At 56.6% G+C, this 24,652-nt stretch overlaps 2 protein-coding genes and 1 pseudogene across 5 annotated transcripts in view; 2 read left to right on the top strand and 1 right to left on the bottom strand.

Moving 5' to 3' along the window:
* Positions 1–24,652, bottom strand: part of RPL38 (ribosomal protein L38) — a 187,550-nt gene that overhangs the window by 90,461 nt on the left and 72,437 nt on the right. The window lies entirely within an intron of this gene.
* The window catches only part of SDK2 (sidekick cell adhesion molecule 2), a 58,968-nt gene that overhangs the window by 20,264 nt on the left and 14,052 nt on the right, over positions 1–24,652 (top strand). For all 4 annotated transcript variants that reach the window (XM_064150681.1, XM_064150680.1, XM_064150679.1 and 1 more), the window contains exons 2-18: positions 5,959–6,118; positions 15,766–15,872; positions 17,123–17,270; positions 18,383–18,516; positions 19,541–19,652; positions 19,814–20,004; positions 20,178–20,261; positions 20,333–20,527; positions 20,727–20,843; positions 20,988–21,155; positions 21,408–21,510; positions 21,772–21,948; positions 22,037–22,173; positions 22,370–22,517; positions 22,595–22,735; positions 22,829–23,010; positions 23,274–23,389. In XM_064150681.1, coding sequence (XP_064006751.1) covers positions 6,039–6,118; positions 15,766–15,872; positions 17,123–17,270; positions 18,383–18,516; positions 19,541–19,652; positions 19,814–20,004; positions 20,178–20,261; positions 20,333–20,527; positions 20,727–20,843; positions 20,988–21,155; positions 21,408–21,510; positions 21,772–21,948; positions 22,037–22,173; positions 22,370–22,517; positions 22,595–22,735; positions 22,829–23,010; positions 23,274–23,389 — 2,340 coding nt within the window. In that variant the 5' untranslated portion in view covers positions 5,959–6,038. The remainder of the gene's footprint in view (positions 1–5,958; positions 6,119–15,765; positions 15,873–17,122; positions 17,271–18,382; positions 18,517–19,540; positions 19,653–19,813; positions 20,005–20,177; positions 20,262–20,332; positions 20,528–20,726; positions 20,844–20,987; positions 21,156–21,407; positions 21,511–21,771; positions 21,949–22,036; positions 22,174–22,369; positions 22,518–22,594; positions 22,736–22,828; positions 23,011–23,273; positions 23,390–24,652) is intronic.
* On the top strand, positions 3,621–3,824 carry LOC135179815 (U2 spliceosomal RNA; annotated as a pseudogene).

The following is a 24,652-nucleotide window of genomic DNA, read 5'->3' as shown; positions in this document are numbered from 1 at the left end:
GGGTCTGGTGCCCCTGTGGGTAAGCAGTGCTGGTGCTGCTGGGTTTGGTGCTTTCCCTGCCACCCTTCCCCTGGAGTTGAAGGCAGCACTAAGTAGCTGTGGGAGAGACAATGAGTTGGAGGGGACATGTTCTGCTGAAGCATGGTGTGGGCACCAGGGCATGGTGCTGGCATGATTGGGGGCTGCCAGTAGGGACAGATGAGTGCTGGCAAGCAGAGGCCAGAGGTGTGGTGAGTTTGGGGGTGTGTGTCTGTGCTCAGCTCAGGTGTTGGCAAGGGGACAAGTGGGGCTCAGTGAGGATGCCCATGCCATTTCCACCCTGTGTTTGGCTCCATCCTTGGCACCCTCTGGCTGCCTGGATCCCCTGGGTTGCCTGGGTCCCTGCTAGGCAGCACATTGTGCTCCACAGCTCTCCAGGTGCCAGGAGCATTCAGCATTTCAATTCTGTGTTTGCTTTTTATTAAGGGGATGAAGCCTCATCTCAGGAATACTAATGGCTCCAGCAGTGGTGGAGAGCTCTGCTAATCCCCCAGCACCTGCTGGCCACCCACCCTGCATGTCTCCTGCCATGTGGAGACCATGGTGGGGCCACTAGGGTGTTGTGGCAGCTCCTGTCACCACAGCAGGGCCATGCCCTCGGTGCCCACAGTGCCTTGTGCCATTTAATCAGCCCTATGGCTTTACCAACAGCTACTGAAAAATTGATGCCTTTCAACCACAGGCTGGCATCTGACAAGCAGAAAACGTAACTTAACCAAGGGCTGGCTCCTTGGGTGGTGGTGTGGCCATGGAGCTTCACCTGTCCCCAGCCAGGTCCCACTGAGATGGCCACAGAGGGGACAAGGCCAAGATGGGTCTCCTGGAGTGATCTCTTGCTGTGACTGCTCAGGGACGTTGTGGTCCCCTATGGGAACCCCTACGTGTCCAAGCTCCAGAGAGGTGCCCTGGCGTTTTTAACCTCGTCCCTACCACACTGCTGCAACTCTCCCTTGCTTCCTCCCTCCTTCCAAACTCCCTCCCACCCTCCCCCTTCCCTTTACCCTCCCCCAGATGTGGAGCGGCTGCTGCGGCGCCGGGGGAGCTGCGCCGTGAATATGTTACACAAATGAATAATAAAAACAAAGGAAAATTACCCTCTTATTGAAACTCCTTTTATGAATAAAACAATTATTCTGGTAATTGAAAAAATGTGTCGTTAAATTAAATGCAGTGGTTCCTATTAAAATTTTAGTGGATTGCTGCTTCTCTCCTTCCTTCCTTTTTTTTTTTTAACCTTCCCCCCCCCCTCCCCCCTTCTCTTTTTCCTTCCCTGCCTCCGCTGGCGGCTAAAGGCTGGTAATTATAGCAGAGGGTTTCGCTTTCTCTTTATTGTTTTTTAATCTCTTCGTGCTGTGGAGAGGCAGCAATAGCCTGATGCTGAAGAGATTTAGCTCCGGCTCCCCATGCTAGGGGCGGGGGGTACAGGGGAGCCGGAGCGGGAGCTGCTGGGTGGCTGTGCTACTGGTCCCCAAGGGATGCTGTCCTGCTGTCTGCGTGGTGATGATGCCCTCAGGTGGGGCACTGCAAAGCTTGGGGGACGAGGGACATTGCTCTGTTCAACATCCCCTCCCCTCCATCATGTTTGAGGTGCAGAGCGTGGAGCAGACTCTTCCCAGGGTTGATCCTGTGTGCTGCCTGCATCCTAGTGGGGCTGAAGAGAGGTGGGAAGGGAGGGAGAGAATGGGTGTGATTTTTCTCCAAGTTGAGTGTTGGTGCTGGTGCCCAAGGGTTCGTTTGGCTTCAGCTGGGTGCTTGGAGTCCACAGGGATTTATTCTGAGTGTTGGTGCTGAGTGCTGGTACTCAGGGTTGGCTTGGCTTCAGCTGGGTGCTTGGAGCCCACAGGGATTTATTCTGAGTGTTGGTGCTGAGTGCTGGTACTCAGGGTTGGTTTGGCTTCAGCTGGGTGCTTGGAGTCCACAGGAATTTATTCTGAGTGTTGGTGCTGAGTGCTGGTACTCAGGGTTGGTTTGTCTTCAGCTGGGTCCTTGGAGCCCACAGGAGCAGTTGGGCTGGATTCAGGGCATCCCACTTGCACTGCTGGGCACTGACCTGGTTGGGGTTGCCCAGTGCATGCTGCTGTTTCTCACTTTGATTCATGGAATTAGCAGTATGAGTGCTAAACTGATCGACTTCCCATCAGCAAACTGGGGATGGGAGTAGTTGGGTGTCACCTCTTGTCCCCTGAGGCCAGCAGGGTAGTGACCCTGTGCTGAATGAGGGTTGAACCCAAGCAACCTGTGCCAGCCAGTGCTCTGTGCAGCACCCACAGCAAAGATGGAAAAAGGATCTGAGTGTCCCATGAGCTGCTGATCCTTCTTGGGTGGCTGAGGGCACTTCTGGAGTCAGGGTTTGTGCCCTCACCTCTTCTCAACTTGCTGGGGTTCACCAAGCATGGGTTGGTCATGCCCTCCTTCTCACCCCTACCAGCAGCTGCCTGGCAGAGCCTTGGCCTTGGCAGGCATTCTGGGATTCCTCCGGGCTTAAAAATCCCTGTGCCTTCCCATCAAGAGGGATTTGAAGCTGAGGAGAGGGGGCTTAGTTCCCAGCTCACACATTACACCCAGGAATTAGGATCCATTACGGCTCTTTCAGCGAGACTGGGGCCCCCTCGCCCTACATCCACACTCCCTCCCTGGCACTAATGCACTGGGCTCAGACCCAGCTCCTGGCAGCCCTTCTGTAAGTAAAGTGCAGGGGCAAAGATTGTGATCCCATTAGGCAGGATTAGTGCCTTGTGAGGCCCTGGCATTAAAACGCTGTGGGCAGTGCAGGGAGAGAGCTGGGAGCATCCCTGCTCCTGTCCCCTTCCCTTGACATCTTGTTTGTCCTATCCATCTCTGCTGGCAGCTTGGATGCAGTAGCCCAGCCCCAGGGACACTGGTGTGGGCAGAATGGAGATGGCAGGGTTTGGTGGCACCTTTCTGAGTGGGGGGGACTGTGCTGGGCTGGCACAGCCTGGCATGGCACAGAACCCGGCTGGTGCCACTGGCAGATGTGCAGATGTTCCTGGGGACGCCTCTCACTTGCCGTTTATGTTTGGAAAGTGATGAATTTCTGCACCAACTAATTAGTCTCTAATTAGCAAGTGGAGTGCAAACAGTCACAACAGATGGGAGAGAGAGGGAATTAGCAGTAATGACCCTTAGTTTTGGGGGGACATGGCTGTCACACACTAAGAAGCCTCCCACTGGGCCCAGGTCTGGGGCAATTGCAGCTCTGTGGTGAAGTAGTGGGCACCCCTGTGCACCCCGGATTTGGTGGTGCCATGGCCTGTCATGCTGCCAGGATGGTGGGAGAGAGGAGCTCCCCTCAAACTGCCAGAGGCACGCATGCTGCTAGGAGGCAGAGGGAAACTGAGGCAGGGAGAGCTGCTGGAGGGGCTGAATGATGCTGACATCAGCTCCTCTACATCCTTCTTCCCTCCGAGCTGTGGTGAGGCCTGGGAGGCTGGTGGGCAGGTGAACACTGGGAGCAGCCTCTTTGTGTCCAGAGTTCTCTCTGGAGCACCAAAACAGCTACGTTCCCCTCAATGGGTTCCTCCTGCTGGACTGAGATCCCTGGTAAGGTTCTGAGCTCCTGGGTAGCCTCATCAACTGGGAGGATGAGGCTGTAGTATCTGTTCTTATCAGTTTAATATCTGATATGTCCTCGATGAGAGGACTTTATATTAAACGGATTTGGACACTGGAATGGGCTGCCTGGGGAGGTGGTGGAGTCGCCGTCCCTGGGGCACTTCAAGGCAAGGTTGGACGTGGCACTTGGTGCCATGGTCTAGCCTTGAGCTCTGTGGTAAAGGGTTGGACTTGATCTGTGAGGTCTCTTCCAACCCTGATGATACTGTGATACTGTGACTTCACATATGGCTGCCTATACATGCAGCCAGAGCTGCGTTGGCGCAGGCACCCCAGGGGAGCATGGCCAGAGCTCGGTGCCAGCTTCACCCTCACAACAAGGATGCAGGGTGCACCTGGGCTCCCGTAGCCCTGCTGTCCTTTGCCGTGGTTGAGGCGGTTTTGGCTTTCCCAGGGGAGCAGAGGAGCTGGCTGTGGTGAGGGGCCAGGAGCCTCCGGGTGCAGGGCGGCTGCCGTGACCTTGGCGGGCGGATAACGATCGGACGATCAATAGCGGAATTAGGAGCTGCCTCTCCTCCTCTGCACCGTTTTTCACCCCTTAATGCAGAACAGATGGCTCGGGTGCTTCAAAGCGAGATGAGCCTTAGCTGCTTAAAATCAAATTAGGTTGTATGCAAACGGCGTACGGGCCCAGGGGAAGGTGTGCCAGGAGCACTCTGCCTCCCAGACGCTTCCCAAACGCTGGTGCTGGGCTTGGTGGGAAGGTGTGCACTGAACATGCCACATCCCAGTCCCACTCTGACACTGGTAGACTCAGCCAAGCCTTGGCAGTGTAGCCCTGTGGTTCAGCTTTCTGGTCCAGCCCCTGCATGCATGGCCAATGCCCATTGCCCAGGCACCAGCCTGTTTCGCTGTTGGTCCCCACTGCAGCCATGCAGTGTCAGCTGCATCTAGCCCAGCTGAAGCCCCAGTCTGGTCCATGGCTCATTTACTGGTTTTGTGCATGAGGTGTTTGGCCCTGGAGCTAGTCTCTGGCCATGCCATTGCCCTGCTTGGGCACTATGGTAATCCCACAGGTCTCCAGCCCAGTGTGGGCAAAGCCCTCGTGTTGTAGGTTGAGGTCCTGCCAGACCGTGGTGGGGATTTGTGCAGGTCTCTGCTCACATGTGTGTGAGTGTGACCCATGGCACTGCCAAACCCCAGAGCTGGGGCACTGAGCTGCTGTGGTGCCAGTATAGCATCTGGGACTTGCTGGGGTGCTGGGCTGCTGCAGAATTTGTCCACAGTGTCCCACACCTCCTTTGTGGGGTGTCCTGATGCTCAGTTCTAGCCTGGACCTGAGGCAAAGGCACTGGGATAAGGGCTGCTCATGCCAGCCAGTGCTGCTGAAGGTCAGAGAGGAGGATTAAATTAAGGAGCCATGAGCTGCTCCTTCCCTGCCTAATGACTTGCCTGGCAATCAGTGCTGCTGTGCCCACCCTGGGGACAGGGCAGCCGGGTGTAAATCAGATGGGTATTTCCACATGGGTGCAGCAAGCAGGCACCTCAGGGTGTGCAGGATCTGGACCCTGATGGGAAGGAGAGGAGAGAGAGACACCCACTCAGTGCAGGTCTGGAGGTGTCTGAGCGCCTCTGAGCTTCTGCAAACTCCTGACACACTCCCCACCTCCTCCACCCCCCCTAAGAGCAGTGCTCAGGAGCTCAGAGGCACTCGGGGCACTGAAGCAGGTTGAGCCCACAGGCACGGGCGCTGCTTTGGTGTCGGCTCACGGCGCGGAGAGCCCTGGCAGGAATTCAGCTTGCACACACAAGAAAGCAAAGCCCTACCCCAAAGTAAAAACCTAAAGCCGTGATTGAAAGCGCACTTGAAAGCTGCTGGGGAATATGAATGTGCCTTTGAAGTAAAAGGGCTTCCATTTGTTAAGCAGAAAATGGAGCTGTGTGTTTCGATTTATAGTTTTACTTAGCAAATAAACCAGGAGAGGAGTAAGTGTTTATGTCTTGCTCTGCTCCCAGCCCCTCCGCCCCTTTCACCCCCCGAGTTAAAAGCTCAGTGCTTCTGAAATGCTACAAAGGCAGCCGGGAATAAAGCAAAGCAAGCAGCTTAGATAAACCCTAGATAGACTAAGCTCTTGTCGGCAGGCTTGGGAGGGGGAAATGGTCAGTGAAGGGGTCTGGGGCCCCTGGTTGGAACGGGGAGACAGCGAGGTGACCCCCATCATCCCCCTGCCCAGGTACTGCTGGGTCGCGGTTGCGCCCGTGGTGGAAGTGGTCGTGCTTCTGAGGAGCTGGCAGGCAGTGGGGTTGGCACACCTCTCAGCCCCTTCCTCTCCTCTCTTTCCACAGATGATGTCTCCCCATACTTTAAGACGGAACCAGTGCGGAGCCAGGTCCATCTGGAGGGGAACCGCCTGGTCCTGACGTGCATGGCAGAGGGCAGCTGGCCCCTCGAGTTCAAGTGGCTGCACAACAGCCGGGAGCTCACCAAGTTCTCCCTGGAATACCGGTGAGTGCCCACTGCCCGGGCTCTGGGGCGAGTCCTGCCTGGCACATCAGTCCCTTTTGCCAGCCACCGTGGCACAGTGGGTATTGCTGGTGTCCTTGCAAGGGAGTGCCAAGGTGGGGAGGCAGCCTTTAGCATGCCAGGAGCTGCTGCCTCTGTTTGGAGAGCAAACAGTGGATGTGCGTAGGTCATCACCGGGGAGGAGACTTTGGCATCAGCGGGATTAACACCGGGCTGCAGATCGCGGCCGGCTTGTGGCTCGCCGAGAATGGCCTGACCAGGGGAAGGAGCAAAATAGGGTGGCACGAGAGATCACCCTGGGTTTGGGCATCCAGCTCCGTGTGCCAGCTAATCCTGCCACAGAACAGCCGGGCTTGTGTCACAGCCCGCTTGGAGCTCGCCTCTAAATGACGCCGGGCACCTCTCGCTGTCTCCTCTGTCTGCGTGTGTCATCCTCTCGGTTTTAATCAATAATTCAGCCCGAGACGAGCCCTTCCCCGTTTAACGGCACTGAATCCAAAGGCTTCGTGTTGCTGTAGCAACGCGGCACTGCTCCGGGATGCCAGCATAGCAGACAATGCGCCTGGGTGGCATCCCCTCCCTGGCATCCTGCTGGGTGCTGGGTCCCCTCCCCAGCGCTGTGTGCTGTGTTGTATGCTGAGTCCCAGCATTGTGTGCTGTGCTGAGTGCTGGGTACTCTGCCTAGCGCTGTGTGCCATGCTGGATGCTGGGTTTTCTCCCTGGCACCATCTCAGCCATTCTGTGTCCCCTCCCTAGCACTGTGTGCCACGCTGGGTCCCCACCCTTGCACCATGTGCTGTGCCACATGCTGAAGCAGTGGGGACCCTGGGGGCTGTCCCTTACCAAGCCCTGGTGGCTGCAGTTCTGCAGAGCGTTCCCAGTACCCCAGGCTGGGCGCTGGATGTTTGCACCAGTGCTGGGTGCCCCATGGGGTGAGTCCCTTGTTCCACTGTGGAAGCTCAGAGACCTGTTGAGCCCCATGATTCCCACAGCTCATGTTGTGCTGGCTATGGGGGGAATGATGGAAAATGCCAGCCCTTAACTGGAGCTGTGGGCATGGTGGTCTCAGCAGGGTGGGGGGATGCAGAGCCCATGCTGGGGCAACTTGAGGGCAGCTCCACAGCACTGGAGCAAAGCCACTCACCCCAGACGGGAGAAAGATAATCAGAAAACCAAGATCTGTCTTGTCCTCAGAACAGGCTGGGGGCATCTGGAGGGCACCTTCAAACCCAGAATGGGGCCTTCTGCTCTTGAGTTTCCTCCGTGCCTCAGTTTACCCTTCTGTAGGAAAGGGGCCAGTGCTTGTGTCCCTGCTCTGGGATTCCCAACAGCTCTGCATGCCTGTATCCCTGCACCAAGGTGACTCCCTTTCCTTGGCGCCCCCAGCCTCCGCCTCCAGCTCCAGCATCCAGGCAGAAAGGATTAAGGGAGGAAGCAAGAAAATAAACAAACACGCAGGGAAAACCCAAACAAGCCGAGCAGCAGCTAATGAAGCAAGCAGCCTCTATGCAAATCTGCAGATCGCTGCCTGGCTTTAACCCGTCCGCGCCGCGGCGAGGACACAACCTGCTGCCGTCGGCTTCCCTCTCTGCCTGTCCCCGGCTCTCCGCAGGGATTTAATGTGTGGAGATGACAGTCTGGACATCTCGCCCGGAACTGAAGGCTGCTGGTGAGGAAGGCAAAGTACCAAAATTAGTTATGATGGGCAGAAATTGAATTTTAATAGAGATGTCGGTGGCGTGGAGCCAGCCTGCTCAGGCAGTGGGAAGGTAGTAATTAAAAGTTAACGAGTTTAGAAACGGAGTAATCCTTGGAGAGTAGAGGGCTGGTGCTGATGGCCGAGGAGGCTCAGGGATGCTCCTGTCTGTACTGAGGCCAGGAATACTTGTGGGTGCACCGGCAGTGTGGTTGAGGGCTGTGGGGTTCAGCCAGCCCTCTCCAGCTCAGGGCTGGTGTGTGCCTCACTGTGTGCCCCACGCCGGGAACAAGAGGGACTGTCCCCAGGGCCTGGCTGAGCCCGTGATGGGATGTGCTGTGCTTTGCAACAGGGCCATGTGCTGTCGCAGGGGTGTACCCAGGGCGCTGTCTGGGCTCTGTGGCATCACCTCATGATTCCCAGCCAGGACAGCATGCCACTGAGCATTTCACCCTCATCATCCTCACTGCTCCTCCTGAAATCTTCTCCACGGACATCACCGGCTGCTACCGCCTTTGTGCACTGGAGCAGGCAGGAGAGGAGGAAGAGGGGGCTGCAGGATGGGCTTCCATCTTCTTGGTCTTGCACTCCCCATGACCCGCCCCGGTTCCTTCTCATCTGCTGGTCAGAGAAGCTCACGCCACATTTTAAGGGAAGGAGCCTGTCTCCCAGTTTGGCAGCGTGTTTCCATGGCGACCGCCCTTTTCTTCCCACAGCGATTCAGCCGCCGGCTTGCCACCGGCAGACCTGTTGGTGTGCAGCGAAGGGCAGGTGGGGAACGGGCTCAGAGGGTCCCTTGTCTCAAGCCAGTGAGATCCATGACAGTGTCTCTATGTGCAGGTAGAGCTGGGCACCAGCTTGGCTTAACATGCATGCAGAATCATCCTCCCTCAGGAGCATCCCTGGGGATCACGTGTGATTAGGGATCAGAGAGGGATTTGGGACACCTCGGTTCTGTGTCAGTGTGGAGCTGTCTGTCTGCAGGAACATCCCTGGGGAGCACAGTGGAACTGGGGACCAACTTGGCTCCATGTGCATGCAGAGCCATCCTCCTTCAGCAGCATCCCTGGGGATCAAGTATGATCAGGGACAAGAGAGAGGGATTTGGAACCACCTTAGCTCTGCGCATGGAGCCAACCCCTTGGGAGCATCCCTGAGGACCACAAAGGGTTGGGGACCAGCCTGCCTTCACCCACATGCTGCCTCTATTGCCTGCTGCTGCTCTGGGACTTGTGGAGACAGCTCTCCCACGGGAGAGCCTCCTGCTCCTGGGAACCCCACAGTGAAGCCCCATCCTCTCCGATCCCTGCTGTGACCTTTCATAGGGTGTTGGCAGGGCGGGCGGCTGGTGGAGGCTTGCCTGCGTGCTCCACTGCTGTGCCCCGGCGTGTTGGCACTGCTGTCTCTAGGGCCAGCTCTGTTTTTCCGTGCATAATCTCGCCGGTGCTGGGCTCTCCTGTGAGCTCTCCAGAGCCTGACTTCTTCTCGTACGAGGAATCATAACATGCAAATCAGGCAGCTTGATGTCTTTAATGAAATCCTCGGAAGGAAAGGGCTTCTCTGGTGAATTGAGGATATTTATTTCTCATACAAGAAATTTAACATGCAGATTAGTTGGGTCTGGTAATTTATCACATGAGATTGTCCTATTAAGGGTTGCATCAAGTCCTGCTGCCTTCAGAAATTACCTTATGCATAGATTACCTCTGGACAGACTCCCATCCATAGAGATGCATCTTCTACCCACTAAATCAGTCCTCTTGCCTCTCCCCACATCCCACCACAGCTGGTGCGGGAGCCCAGCAGCTACTAAAGGATCCTCCAGCTCCCAAGAGCCCATATCCCCTTTGCCTAGAGCTTGGACCCTGGGAAAGTGTAATTACATCTCCAGCACTGTCTAGCTTTGCTGCTGTGGTGCTCACCGCACCTGCCCCCGGCTAAACAGTGTCTGCCTGACTGAGCCTTCTGGAGCTCCTGGGGCTCAGCATAGCCCCACGGCCCCTCACCAAGACACCCCAAGCCCAGGGGTTGGTATTTCAGCACATGGTGCTTTCTTCTCCATCTGCTTCTGTGCATGGGGTGGGTTAGCAGGAGCTGCTCTGTGCTGGCTCACAGAGGAAGGGCAGATCTGGGGCTCTTTTGATATCACATCCTGCTGGGCTGGGATGTTTCAGAATGTGTGTCCCCCAGTGATGCATAGAACATGGCATGGAGTGCACACAGGACCTCAGCAAGCTTCTAAGTCTTTTGAGGATCCCAGAGGTTTGATTCCCACACTTTCCTCCCAGATTATCTATAATATGGAGCCAGTACCTTCTCAGAAGCACAGACCTGGGGACAATCAGGGCAGTTGTCCCCCAGCTCTCTACTGAGACCCCAGCCTGTGCTGCTGCTCACTGGGAGCACATCCCTGCTCTGGCTGGACCAGCTCTTTGCCAGACCAAGCTCCACCCTCTGCCCTGGGGAGCTAATTGCCATTTGATAATCTAATTAATTAGAGCTGATGAACATCAGAGGAGTTGCAGCCAGGCTCAGTGGGAGCCCAGTGGTGAGTTTCTGGTGCCTGGGGCTCCATCCTTACCGGCTTCCCATTCAGCATTGCTGCATGTGGCAAAGCCTCCCTCAGTGCCATCGAGGCAGCACCAAAGTGGAAATGAGCAGCACAGAGTGGGCTTTGCTGGGGCATCTTGTGCTGTGAAAGCTCCTGTCTTTGTGCCTTGTTTAGCTTTGAGGGGAACACAGCTGCCCTGTGCCTGGGAACTATGTGGGCACTGAGGCTGGCAAGAGGTGTGCAGGGGGAAGGTGACGATGGAGGTCTTCTTGCCAAGATCTTAAGTGGGCTTATGCAGCCACGGGTGCAGAGAAGGGCAACAAAGCTGGTGAGGGGCCTGGAGCACAAATCCTATGAGGAGAGGTTGAGGGAGCTGGGCCTGTTTAGCCTGGAGAAGAGGAGGCTCAGGGGTGATCTTATTACTGTCTACAACTACCTGAAGGGGCATTGTAGCCAGGTGGGGGGTGGCCTCTTCTCCCAGGTAACCAGCAATAGAACAAGGGCACACAGTCTGAAGTTGTGCCAGGGTAGGTATAGGGTGGATGTTAGGAAGAAGTTCTTCCCAGAGAGAGTGATTGGCATTGGAATGGGCTGCCCAGGGAGGTGGTGGCGGCACCGTCCCTGGGGGTGTTCAAGAAAAGACTGGCTGAGGCACTTAGTGCCATGGTCTGGTTGATTGGATAGGGCTGGGTGCTAGGTTGGACTGGATGATCTTGGAGGTCTCTTCCAACCTGGTTGATTCTATGATTCTGATTCTAAGAGACTGAGGAGTCCTGGACCTGAAGATGCCACCTGAGCTGTGCTGTAGTGGTGGCCGAGCTGCCGGTGAGGGATGTGCTGGAGCCCTCTAGATGCCACAAGAGGGATGGAGGCTTGTGTGCTCAGTCCTCTCCCTGCTCTGCACGAAGGTGGCAGATTAATACAGGGACATTAATTATTAAATGGCTCATTGTTCTGGCAGGGCCAATTGAGGCGGCGATTTACAGGGCTGTCGGCACCCGCCGAATTCCCCTGGCCAAAGGAAAACACTTCTGGCAGGCGGCGAGATGCAACAGCTCCAGCCACTTGTGTCAAAACAGAGCCCTTTCCAATCAGGAGCTAATTGAGATCCAATAATCCAGTTAAGAGGGGACTGATGAAATACCAGGGGGTTGTTTAAAAAGACGCCGAGGGGGAGCCCAGTGCAGGGCTGGGTGGGGGTGCTGGGATGCGTGGCTCAGATGCTGGAAGTCGTTAAACCTTTGCTAAGTGTGTTTTAATGCTCACTTGACATTTCATTATCGCACAGTAACCATTCAAATACACGTCCCCTCCAGAATTAATTAGTCGTTATACAGGATATTAATCAAAGGGGACCCTGCCAAAGCTCGATCCAGCTGTTGCTGTTACTGGGCGACATTGGAAGAAGCACACAAAGTTCTTCACCCTTCTGCTTTTCAATTTGATGGATCAAATCTTTTGGCTGATGCTTTTCCCGGCCCCTCTCCTCCCTCTCAATCTAATAATTATCCGTCAGCGCCAGCCCCACGCTTCGCAGGCACCCCGCAATAAGAGAGCATCAGCCAGGGCTGGGGCACTGCTCTGCCGTAGCGGCGCCGGGAGCCTCCCTGCCGTGACGCGGTGCATGGTGCACGCAGCCAGCGTGCCCGTGCTGCCAACGCCTTGCTAGGGTTGCACAGCGAGGGGTGTTTGTGGCTGATCGTGGTGTTGTGATCCGCCCTGCCTTGCGTGGTGGAGCTTTTGGGTGTCTTTAGTCTGGAAAAGAGGATACTGAGAGGGGGGTGGTGGGTGTCTCATAAATGCTTATAAATATATAAAGGGTGGGTGTCAGGGGGATTGGACTGGTCTTTTTTTTGGTGGTGCCCAGTGGCAGGGCAAGGGGTAACAGGCACGAAGTTGAACCTAGGAAGTTCCATCCTTGAGTGCTGTGTCCAGTTCTGGGCCCCTCAATTCAAGAAAGATGTTGAGGTGCTGGAACGTGTCCAGAGAAGGGCAACAAAGCTGGTGAGGGGCCTGGAGCACAAATCCTATGAGGAGAGGTTGAGGGAGCTGGGCCTGTTTAGCCTGGAGAAGAGGAGGCTCAGGGGTGATCTTATTACTGTCTACAACTACCTGAAGGGGCATTGTAGCTAGGTCGGGGGTGGCCTCTTCTCCCAGGTAACCAGCAATAGAACAAGGGCACACAGTCTCAAGTTGTGCCAGGGTAGGTATAGGCTGAATGTTAGGAAGAAGTTCTTCACAGAGAGAGTGATTTCCCATTGGAATGGGCTGCCCAGGGAGGTGGTGGAGGCACTGTCCCTGGAGGTCTTCAAGAAAAGCCTGGCTGAGGCACTTAGTGCCATGGTCTGGTTGATTGGATAGGGCTGGGTGATAGGTTGGACTGGATGATCTTGGAGGTCTCTTCCAACCTGGTTGATTCTATGATTCTAAATGTGAGGAGGAACTTCTTTAAGGGTGACAGGGCACTGGAACAGGCTGCCCAATGAGGCGGTGGAGTCTCCATCTCTGGAGGTATTTAAAACCAATTGGATATGTTCCTGCCTGACCTTCTTTAGGCGAACTTGGCTTGGCAGGGCATTTGGGCTCAATGATATCCAGAGGCCTCTTCCAACCCCTACAGTTCTGTGATTCTGTGAGCTGATGGATGGATGGAGAGGTTGTCATTCCTGACATACAGCCCATCTATCTGTCAGATCGATCCGGTGCCAAAGCCTTCTGCTGAGCAGCTGTTTCTGCAAACCCACTGATTCCCTGGCACAGGGCTTCTGGCTCCCAAGTCCCATCCTGACCTCGGGGCTGCGAGTGGCACAATCGCTTCCTGCCCGAGCCTTGGGGACTGCGACTGGTTTCCATCAGCGTGTTTGCTTGAAGCCCGGGTCGCTCCTCACTTCGGAAGTGCTTGTCCCCGCAGACAATGCCCTGTCAGCCTTGTCTCTGCAAGCAATCCAAACAAGCCTCTGGAACAGCGGCGTCAGCAAACAAGGGCTGCGCTGGGAGCACGGCCAGACCTCAGTCCTGGCTCAAAGAGTGCAAAATGTGCCTCCGGGTCAGGGGACGGGCAGAGTGACCCGGTGGAGGCAGTGCCCATGGGCACTGGGCACCAGGATCAACCCCAAGTGGAAGCGCTGCTTGTTTGGCATGGAAAAGCAGGGAACTCTTGGCCATAGAGGAACAGCCGCGGTTGTGGCTTGTCCTGCTTGCCCAAACTGGGGGTGGCCGTGTGGGATGCTAGGGCTGCCTGCTTCACCCCCCCACCCCCTCCTGCCCGCAGCGCTTTCCTCTGCGGGAGGGGGAGTTGGTGGTGGTGGAGGAGTCGGTTACCATGCCCTGATGGGGGAAGGAAATCAAATCGGAGTGGTGATGGATAAAAGCCTGGGTGGGAGCCGAGCGGCAGAGAACAAAGTCTCTGCTGTCTTTGGTTAATGACTGCGGGCCAAGCTGCCCGGTAATTGATTTCCTTTCTCCGGGCTATTTTCAGCCTCTCAGGTGTGTGCAAAGCTCTGCTCCCTAATAACTCCTGCGGCACTGGTGGCATGGGGAGCGGGACCTGTTAATTGGGGCTGCGAGGTGTCCCCATTGCGGGGTGGGGGCTGGGAGCGGGTTAAGACTTCCTGTGCCCACAGAAGCATCCTGGCTCCCTGCGTGCGGGGGCAAGGCACTGCGGTGGAGTCGTGTATGGGTGGGGTGCTTTGTGCGTGGGTGATGTGAACTCCAAGGGTGGGGGTGGTTCGGGCCCCACAGAGTGGCCTCTGTGTGTGCACATGAGCCCCAAGGATTTGGGAAGCTTGGGGCCCACAGGGTGGCCTATGTGTGTGCAAATGAGCCCCAAGGGTGTGGGAGGTTTGGCGCCCACAGGGTGGCCCTTGGGCTGTGCCTAGGGCTTTGCGCTGGCTCCCTTCTCCCGGGATGATGGTTTGGAGGGGGATGCGGTAGCAAGGACGTGGCAGGGGGATGCACAGGAGGTCTGCGTGGGGATCTGAGCGTCGGTGAGTGTCGGTCTGTCTGTCTGTCCATCCACCCACGTGCATGTGTGCATTTAGGAGTCAGGATGCCATGTGTGTGATTTATTGAGGAGGACACCCCAAGGAGAGCAGGCCCATTATTCCTGGTGTCCGCCACGGCTCCTGACAGCTCCCTGCAATTGAAATATCTTATTTAAAGCCTCTGGGGATCATTTTTAAATATCAGCTGTGACACTCAAGGACTCGTTCCCAAAGGGCACCCTCTCTTCTCTTGAGACCCCTGACACACCACGTGGGCGTGTGTGTGGGTGTGTGGATGTCAGCGGAGGGTTTGATGCCAGCCCTGCTGTGCCCACCATAGCTCAGCAGTGTCTGTGGGCAATGTAGGAGTCCTGTGTGCCCAAGGCCATCTTCCACACTGGGCAGGTGGGCACAGGAGCACGTCACTGTTCCTGGCAGAGGGGACGTGCTTCTCATGTCTTATGAAAGTTTAATTTACTCTCAGTTATTAAAAGAGCAAACAAACCTCTGCCAAAGGAGCCCGCGGCAGGTTTTAATGCAAGATTAGATTCTGGGCAGAGAGGGCTGATATTGGTTATTTATTTCCTTTCTGCTTTATCTCGGAGCATGCCCCACTGGGGAGGCTGATGCAGCAGCCCCTTCCTGCCCCCCTCCCCACCAGGGTTATTCATCTGCAAGGAGGGGGTCCAGCCTGTTTTGGCAGAGGTGATGGAGCTGGAGCACCTGCATCCCTTTTGGGAGCAGGGAGTGCTTAAGGGGAAGTGTGGTGGCAGGAGGGTTCAGCTTAGGGACTGGGGCAATGCTCAGAGGCAGTGGGCAAATCGAGACATGGTTATTTCCTTTATCTGCTTATCAGCTGCTGGCAGATGATAAGAGCAGCAGCTGGGACTGATAAAGCAGCTCAGTGCCAGGTGATTGGAGAGGTGTAGGGCTTGGCTGCTTGTGGGGCTAAGGTGGAGAGACCCCAGCATACTTCTGAGGTTCAGTGCAGGGGTCAAGACAGTGGGTGCCAGGTACTTGGCAGTTGCCTCTGCTTTTGGCAGTTCAAATGTCCTTGCCCGGTGCCATGAGACACCATCTATCCCTGCACTGGGCCAGTGGTGCCCACCAGCTCACACTGCATGCAAGGCACAGCAAAAGCAGCTCCTGTGTGTGGCCACAGGTCCCTCCGTGGCAGTCAGAGGCACTGTGTTGTCTCCTCAATGTGCACATGCGTGTTGCACACATACATGGACCAATACGCACCTCCAGCAGCTGCTCCTCAGGGAAGGATTTGGAGCAAGGTTTGCTGCCCAGCGGTAAATGAGAGGTTTGTGGAGGACTTGCAGCCTCTCCCAGGGGCTGTGATGGGGACTTGGATGTCCTCCACCACTGCTGAGGTGGCTTCTCTCTCCCATAGGTACATGATCACCTCACTGGACCGAACGCATGCTGGCTTCTACCGCTGCATCGTCCGCAATCGGATGGGAGCCCTGCTGCAGCGCCAGACGGAGGTGCAGGTGGCCTGTAAGTGACAGCCCTGCTCATTAGGGGGCTGGCCAGGGACTCTAGGGGAGCAGCTGGAGACAGACAGCTTGGCAGGGCACCCTGCAGGGCCCCCCAGCTCTCCAGTACTACAGAATGGCTCCAGTGTTGATGCATCCCAAGGCACATTCAAGTCTGGAGCATCCCTGGGGTGATGCTGGCTGAGATGGGGCTGTTGCTCCCACTGCCCAGTCAGGACATGGTGGTTGGGGGTTCAACAGGTCACCCCACGGGCAGAGCAGAGAGTGGGGTGATGACAAAGTGCACTAGGGCTGTTGAACCCACAGCACCACAGGCTCCCTGGTGAGCCAAAACCCTTTGCTGTGTGCAAGCAGCCTTGCTGCTGCCTGGCATGGGGAGCACTGGGAGCAAACTCTGCTGCTGTTACTGGAAGCAAATGGGGTACACGAGTTTGGGTGGCTTGGCACAAATACCTCACCTCACCTGTGCTGGGGGGTGATGCAGAGGCTCTATGGAAGGGTCAAGTAGGATAGGAAGGTTCTAGGACTCAGCACACTGTCTCTGTGCAGCTAAGGGACCTACCCCTCTCTATAGCTCCTTCCCTGTGGGATACTCTCAGTCCCTTCCCCTTAAACACCTATCCTGAGGAGCAATGACAAATCAAGAAGCTAATGAGAAATTAATAAGGCAGCTGTGCCAACAACTAATGATAATGGCAAAGTCGTTAAAAAAAGATTCTTTACATGTTTTTAATTACAGCAATTAAAGGAAGTCAATAAAAATCCCCTGCCCCCCTCCCCCCTTTCTTCATGCCCCCTGCTTCACTCTCCTTTCCTCAGCTGCTGTCTGCTGCCAGCCTGCCAATGGCTGGGCAGGATGCAGGCAGTGGATGCCTCAACCTTGCCCGTGAAGCCAAGGTCATGTCAGGATGCTCCATTTAGGGAGAGATGCTGGGAAGCCCCAGGACTGGGCCCTCCTCCCTGCCTATTCTTAATGGAGGCACAGGTGGGCTGGAGTGCTGGTGATGGAGCTGGGCAGCTCTGGGTACTGCAGGGATGGATCCTGGTGTGAGCACAGCCATGGGGTCTGAGCTACCCCACCCCCAGCCATGTTGAGGAACAGAGAGCAGACCCCAGGGCATGCCCGGGGGCAGACCACCCCCATAGTCACCAGTCTGCCCCCAGAGAGAGCCAGGAGTGGATCCGGTGAGTCCCTTGGTGCTTTGCAGACCCTTCCCGAACTCTAACATGATTCTTCCCTGCGTTTTGCAGACATGGGGAGCTTCGAGGACAGCGAGACACAGCAGAGTGTGTCCCACGGGGAGGCGGCCGTCATCCGGGCCCCCCGCATCGCCAGCTTCCCCCAGCCCCAGGTCACCTGGTTTCGCGATGGACGGAAGATCTCCCCCAGCAGCCGCATGTGAGTATGACCACCACCCGCCTTGGCATCCTTCCAGCATCCCCCTGGCATGCCCCCAGGATCCTGCTGATGCGACTCTGGCATCCCTTCCAGCATGCCACTGGCATAACCCCAGCATCCCTCCCAGCAACCCCCTAGCACCTCCGCTGGCATAGCCCTGGCATTCCCCCCAGCATCCCTCCGGCGTATGCCTAGCATCCCCCCTGTATCCTCCCAGCCCTGGCATTCCCCTGGAATAGCTCCTGGCATCCGGGGTTGGGGGTGTGTGTGTGGTTGGCTGCATTTCCCTCGGCTGCCGCTGTCCTCACGCTGAGGATGCTTAATGTGCGTCTGGAGCGCTGGGTGCTAAAACCCAGAGCCAGGCTCGGGCGCCGCTGGCTCCGTTTGTCACGGAGGGAAAGGATGTTTTATTAAAAGAAAGAAGTGAAAATAAAGAGTGAGGAAGGCAGAGGTGTGTGTGTGTGTGTGTCACACAGCCGGTGTGACAGAGCTGGGCACACCACACGCCCGCCCATGTGCCAGGGGTCCCGCGGGACTGCGGCAAGACCCCAAGCGCTGCCGGAGCAGCGAGCCCGGCGCTGGCAGCCGCAGCCTGCGGGAATTGAATTTGTAACCCACATTATGCGGGAATTGCACCGGTCTCCTTTCTATTTGCAAAGCAGGATGGAGGAGATAAAACTCCTTTATCTCATATTTAATGGTAAAAAACTATATTCCTCAAACCATTTTATGGTTCCAGCAGATTAGATCGTTCTATAAGGAAAAGGAAGTGGGGAAAAAAAAAAAGTCCTATTAATCTGCACTGTCCGATGTGCTCTGCTTGCTGGGAGGGGTTGTGAGGGCTCAGTCTTGGAGGGTGCCAGCTCTTCTCTGGGGCCTGTGGTTGAGCCAAGCCAAGCCAGTGCCAGGGGCACGTGGGAGGAAGGCAGAGGGCCATGCCTGTCTCAAAGCTGGGGGTCGTGTCTGCCCTATGTGGGTGCCCGAAGGCTGAGGTGGGTGCTGGGTGGGGGGAACAAGAGTCTCAGCTTGCTGCATCACTGTCCCCGCTGGGTTCAGCATTGTCTCCGCTGGGTTCACGTCCCCATCCCGTGCCAACCCTCTCACCCCTGCAGAGCCATCACGCTGGAGAACACCCTCGTCATCCTCTCCACGGTGGCCCCGGACGCGGGACGTTACTACGTGCAAGCAGTGAATGACAAGAACGGTGACAACAAGACGAGCCAGCCCATCACGCTGACCGTGGCCAGTGAGTGCCGGGGACACTGGGCACTGCCCCCTCCCCGGCCCCGTTCCCCCTGCGCCGCCGCCTCCCCCCTCCCCCCCACTCCCCGCCAAGTTCAATTTGCAGTAAATCTCTTCGGAGGCTCCAGCTTCTGCTGACTTCACACTTCAGCCACCTCAGGATTTATTTAGGCGCTCGGGGCTGTGCTGCAAGCGCTAATTGTGTCATGGGGAGAGCCTCCCACCACCAGGGTTGGATCTGGCCATGCTCCAGGACCGGCCCATGGCTTGGGGTAGTGTAGCCCCAACAGGACCAACCCTGCTGTGGGACACACTGCCCCGCTCCTGCCTGTGTTCCACTCTCACCCCACACTGCTCCGGATCACCCTCTGCCTGGGGGCACCCCTATGGCCCCATCCCTCCAGTCCCTTTGGACTCTGCAGGACCTGGCTGAAGGTCTCCTGGTCCTGGCTGAGGTGGTAACAGCCCATCCCGGGGGCATAAGTCGTGGTATTGTCACTGCATCTTTTCTCCCATAGCTCCGTGGGAGGTTTATCCCTTTTGGTGAGAGCTCTGCGTGTCCTCCTGCCCCATTAATCTGTTTTTTTTTTCTCTACCTCGGTGCCCTGCTGTGCAATAAACAACCTGGAGCCCATGTTTATGGATTCAGCTCTATCAGCAGCTTTCAAACCGATCGCATTTTTACAGCGCCTACACGAGGGTTTTTTATTGTTGCAATCATTTTGCTTTATATACTCCCCTTCTCCCTCCTCCCTGCCACCCGGAGCTGCTGCACAGCCCAGGCACCAGGCTGGTGCCCTGGGGTGCTCCCATAGGAAGAGAGAGCTTAGAAGAGGCACCCTGATGCCAAGGTGACGGGTTGGACCTGCTCGTCCTTCCTGCAGAGCATTTGGTGGCTGACACTGTTGTCTCCTCCATGCCAGGCAGTGCAGGCACAGGACTTTGGGTACCACATCAGTCTTGCTGAGGTGCTTTGGGACTAAGCAGGGGGTTTCTGATGGCTGTCTCTTTGGTCTTCTTCTCCCCAGATGTGGGTGGCCCAGCTGATCCTATAGCACCAACCATCATTATCCCACCCAGGAACACCAGTGTGGTGGCTGGGACCTCAGAGGTGACCATGGAGTGTGTGGCCAATGCCAGGTGTGTAGCCAGATGAGGAAAGGAGTTCTCTCCATGGCTGGATACTTTCAGCTCCCCCCAGGTCCCTTCTTACTACAGCACTTGGGTCCTCTGGGATGGAGAAAGGTCAAGGGCTCAATGGAGGCTGAGGCTGGCTCTCAACATGCTCCTGTCCCCCCCAGGCCACTGATCAAGCTGCACATCATCTGGAAGAAGGATGGAGTGCCCCTCTCCAGTGGCATCAGCGACTACAGCCGCCGACTCACCATCCTCAACCCCGTGCTGAGTGACAGTGGCTACTACGAGTGCGAGGCCGTGCTCCGCAGCAGCAGCGTGCCTGCCGTGGCCGAGGGTGCCTACCTCTCTGTCATGGGTGAGGATCTGGCTGTGGGCAGCCCAAACCATGTGTGCAATGAGTTGGGGCAGTCTCAGCCCCAGAGCTGAGATGGGAAGCAACAGAGTCACTGAAGTCGAAGTTTGGTGGTGGGTCTGGAGGACCTTGGATCTAAGTCAACCCCCTGACCATGACTGGGCTTCCCTTTGCAGAACCACCACAGTTCATCAAGGAGCCAGAGAGGCACATCACTGCTGAGATGGAGAAGGTGGTGGCCATACCTTGCCAAGCCAAAGGTAAGCCACTCCCCAGCTGCCCTCCCCGTGCTGCTGTGACCCTGTGCCTAACATGGCTCTGTCCCTTGCAGGTGTGCCCCCACCTGAGATGGCCTGGTACAAGGATGCCGCCCTTATCCACCTGGAGAAGCTGTCCCGCTTCCAGCTCCTGGCGGATGGCAGCCTGCAGATCAGTAGGCTGGTGCCCGATGACACTGGCATGTTCCAGTGCTTCGCCCGCAACGCGGCCGGCGAGGTGCAGACCACCACGTACCTGGCCGTGACCAGTAGGTGCCAGCACTCCCTGCCTTGGATGTCACGGTGGGATGAGCCTGGGACCCTTCAGATGGGCTCCACAGGGCGCTCAGGGACCCCAGGAAACCTTCCCGTGGGGACGAGACCCTCCGTGCCCTGGGAACCGGTCAGCTCCAGGCTGAGCACTGGGAAAGGCTTCATTGGGGGGCTGTGTGTCTGTCTGCCCTACAGGCATTGCTCCCAACATCACCAGGGGTCCCCAGGACAGCACAGTGATCGATGGCATGTCTGTAATCCTCAACTGCGAGACCTCAGGGGCTCCACGCCCAGCCATCACCTGGCAGAAAGGTAAAGGGGCTGGGGGCAAGGCTGCCCTCCCAGCCCTGTGGGTGCTCTGCCTGCCTTCATGGCTGCAGGGCATCCTCTTTGAGCTCCATGGCCACCAGGATTAGTGGCCACCGGGAGCTAACGAGGCTCCCCCGTGTCACCCAGGGGAGCGGATCCTGGCCAGCGGCTCAGTGCAGCTCCCGCGCTTCACCCTCCTGGAGTCGGGCAGCCTCCTGGTCAGCCCCGCACACCTCGCCGATGCTGGCACCTACACCTGCCTGGCCACCAACTCCCGTGGTGTGGATGAGGCGTCAGCAGACCTGGTTGTCTGGGGTAAGGCACCTGCCAATGTGCCCGTGTCACCAAGCTCTGCCCACCACTCTGCCTGGACCCTGCACATCTCAGTTGGTGGCTGGGTGCTGCCACCCACTGTGCACTATGCGGGATGGAGCTCTCTGGGGATGCCAAGGGTGGGCACCCGTACGTGGCCAGCAGGTTTGGATGGATGCAAGCTTGGGCCTTCCCTGGTGATGCCACCCCTGCAGCCCTTTGGTCTGTGTCAGTGACTATTCTTGTCCCCTGCAGCAAGGACACGTATCACCGACCCGCCGCAGGACCAAAGTGTCATCAAGGGCACCAAGGCTGTCATGAGCTGTGGCGCCACTCACGACCCCAGTGTGGATGTCAGGTACATGTGGTGGGACTGGGAGTGTCGGGGGTTCTGGGCACCCCTAGGCTGCCTGCCTGCCACCACTGCTACCTGCATGGCTGGGGAGGGAGCAGGGAGATGGTGGATGCTGCCATTCCCAGCCCTGCGCTGGTGATCCTGCAGTGCCACCTGGTGCCCTGTGCACAAGGAGCCCGGCACACAGGTGGAACCCCTGGTCCCCTCTCCCTGTGGAGGGCTGCAGGGTGCCAGCACTCCTGAATGTACCCTATTCTGGCACAGGTATGTCTGGGAGAAGGATGGGGCACCACTGAGCCCAGAAAATGGCCCGAGAGTGCGCCTGGATGAGATGGGCACTCTCCACATCTCCCAGACCTGGTCGGGTGACATTGGCACCTACACCTGTAAGGTGATCTCGGCAGGAGGCAACGACTCACGCAGTGCCCACCTGCGTGTCCGGTGAGACCCCCCACTCATCCCCACCAGCATCCCACACTCCGGGCTGTTCCCCATCCCTAACCACCCACTCCTTAACCCCCCTGTCCAGGCAGCTCCCCCATGCCCCCGAGAGCCCCGTGGCCACCCTCAGCCCCCTGGAGAAACGGGCCATCAACCTGACGTGGGCCAAGCCCTTCGACGGCAACAGTCCCTTGCTCCGCTATGTCTTGGAGGTCTCTGAGAACAGTAAGGGGCTGCTCCCCCCCTCCCTGGCACCACTGGCCCCAGCTGCACTGGCACTGGGTCTCTGGCATCACCTGAGAACTGTGGGCAAGGGGTGCTGTAAGGATCTTGACAACCACAGGGCTCAATAGCTGGGCAGGGGACTCAAGTGTCCTACAGCCCAGGTCCTCCACCTTGCTGGCCCCCTCTGCCCCAACAGATGCACCCTGGACTGTGCTGCTGGCCAGCGTGGACCCCGAGCTGACGTCAGTGATGGTGAGGGGCTTGGTGCCAGCTCGCTCCTACCAGTTCCGCCTCTGTGCTGTGAACGATGTGGGCAGGGGACAGTTCAGCAAGGACACGGAGAGGTGAGCCGCAGCCTGGGAGGGTGGGTCCTGGGCAGGCTGGTGGCCCTGGATGCTCACCTCCACCTCATCCCTTGCAGGGTGTCCCTGCCCGAGGAGCCTCCCTCTGCACCCCCACAGAATGTCATTGCCAGTGGCCGCACCAACCAGTCCATCATGATCCAGTGGCAGCCTCCCCCTGAGAGCCACCAAAACGGTGTCCTCAAGGGCTACATTATCCGGTAAGCATCAGCAAGGGAGTGTGGGTGTCCCATCCCCAGCACCCCAGGGTGTTGGTGAGGACACTGGCAGCTTTGACAACCTCTGGTTTCCAGGTACTGCCTGGCTGGGTTGCCTGTGGGCTACCAGTTCAAGAACATCACCAACGCTGATGTCAACAACCTGCTCCTGGAGGACCTCATCATCTGGACCAACTATGAGATCGAGGTGGCAGCATACAACAGCGCTGGCCTGGGGGTCTACAGCATGAAGGTGACAGAGTGGACACTGCAGGGAGGTAGGCAGGGTTGGGCAGTGCCTTGACATTCACCCCAATAACAACAGGCTGTGGGTGGCAGGATGGGTTTGAGGGTCCGTAGAGAACTAGGATGTGGTGGGGAAGGATGAGTAGAAGCTTCAAGCCAGAGCAGGGTGGACCCAACCGTGGGGGATCTTAAGGCACCACTGTGGGTGCCAAAGGTCCTGAGGGGCTGGTTCTCAGCAACAGGAGGAGATCTCATGGGGCTGGAACTGCAGCAATCTGTCGCTTTGTCCCAACAGTCCCCACAGTGCCTCCAGGGAATGTGCAGGCCGAGGCCATCAACTCCACAACCATCCGCTTCACCTGGAACCCTCCCAGCCCCCAGTTCATCAATGGCATCAACCAGGGGTACAAGGTGAGGGGTGATTGCCACAGGTGTCCCCAAAACCAGGGCAACTGTGGTGAAGAAACTCTTTGCTGTTTGTGACTCAACTCCTCCTCCCTGAAACCCTCAGCTTCGAATGGATTCTGGCCTGACTTTTATTTACCGAGATTCAACGCTTGCTTGGGCTCGGAGCCTCCCATGCTCTGTAATTAATTCCAAGTTGCAATTAATTCAAATTTACATTCATTACATTGAATTAAAACATTAAACTTGTTTCTTAATCCACTCAAAAAGAAAAAAAAAAAGAAGAAAGGAAAAAAAAAAGAGAATAAGTTGAGGAATTTAATTGCCGCTGAATGCGATAACCGGAGCAAGGAGGATAGTTAACGCTCTTATTAAATGCCACTTAGTATTTTTGATTAGTACTTTTAGGGCTTAATTAGCATTTAATGAAGTTGCTATAGGCTATCTTGCACAGCACCAATTAAAGGCCCCAAACATCCCTCCTAAAGGGTGGTTGGGCGTCGTTATCGACGGGAGCTAATCGCAACGCGCAGGCTCGGTATCGGCTGGCCGCGGGTAAATGTGGGCTGGGGGGAAGGCATTGAACGTTCCTGCCGCTGTTAATTGATATTTAATCAGCTCAGAATAAATAACAGGAGGCCAGAGGTGCCTGGAGACATTCAAAGGGTCTCTGGAGACATTCGAAACTTGCCTGGACGTGTTCACCGATTCACAGATTGCATCAGGTTGGAAGGGAACTTCTCAGAGGTCATCTTGTCGAACTGCCCCTGCAGTCAGCAGGGACACTTTCAGCTAGAGTAGGCTGCTCAAAGACACATCAAGTTTGATCTTGAAGGTCTTCTATGATGGATGTGGTCTCAACCATGTCCCTGGGCAACCTGTTCCACTATTTTACCACTCTCACTGTGAAGAACTTCTTCCTAATGTCCAACCTAACTCTGCCCTGCTGCAGTTTCAAACCATTGTCCCTCATCCTATCACCACAGGCCCTTCTAAACAGTCCCTGCTCAGTCTTCCTGTAGGTTCCCTTCAGATACTGAAATACAGCTCTAAAGTCTCCTTGGAGTATCAGTCTGCTGAGCCTGGGTGTCTTTGGGCAGTGCCTGGCCCCGTGGGACATCTCAGCTTCATTGACATCCTGAACACATCTCTGAACAGCCCAAATTCTCTCGACCTGTCCTCATAGGAGAGGTGCTTCAGCCCTCTGATCATCTTTGTGGCCCTCCTCTGGACCAGCTCCAGCAGGTCCATGTCTCTGTTGTGTTGAGG

Source organism: Pogoniulus pusillus, chromosome 11 (assembly GCF_015220805.1).
Source record: "Pogoniulus pusillus isolate bPogPus1 chromosome 11, bPogPus1.pri, whole genome shotgun sequence".
Taxonomy (NCBI): Eukaryota; Metazoa; Chordata; class Aves; order Piciformes; family Lybiidae; genus Pogoniulus; species Pogoniulus pusillus.
The sequence above is the reverse complement of the archived record's forward strand: the minus strand, read 5'-3'. Positions and strand labels throughout refer to the sequence as shown.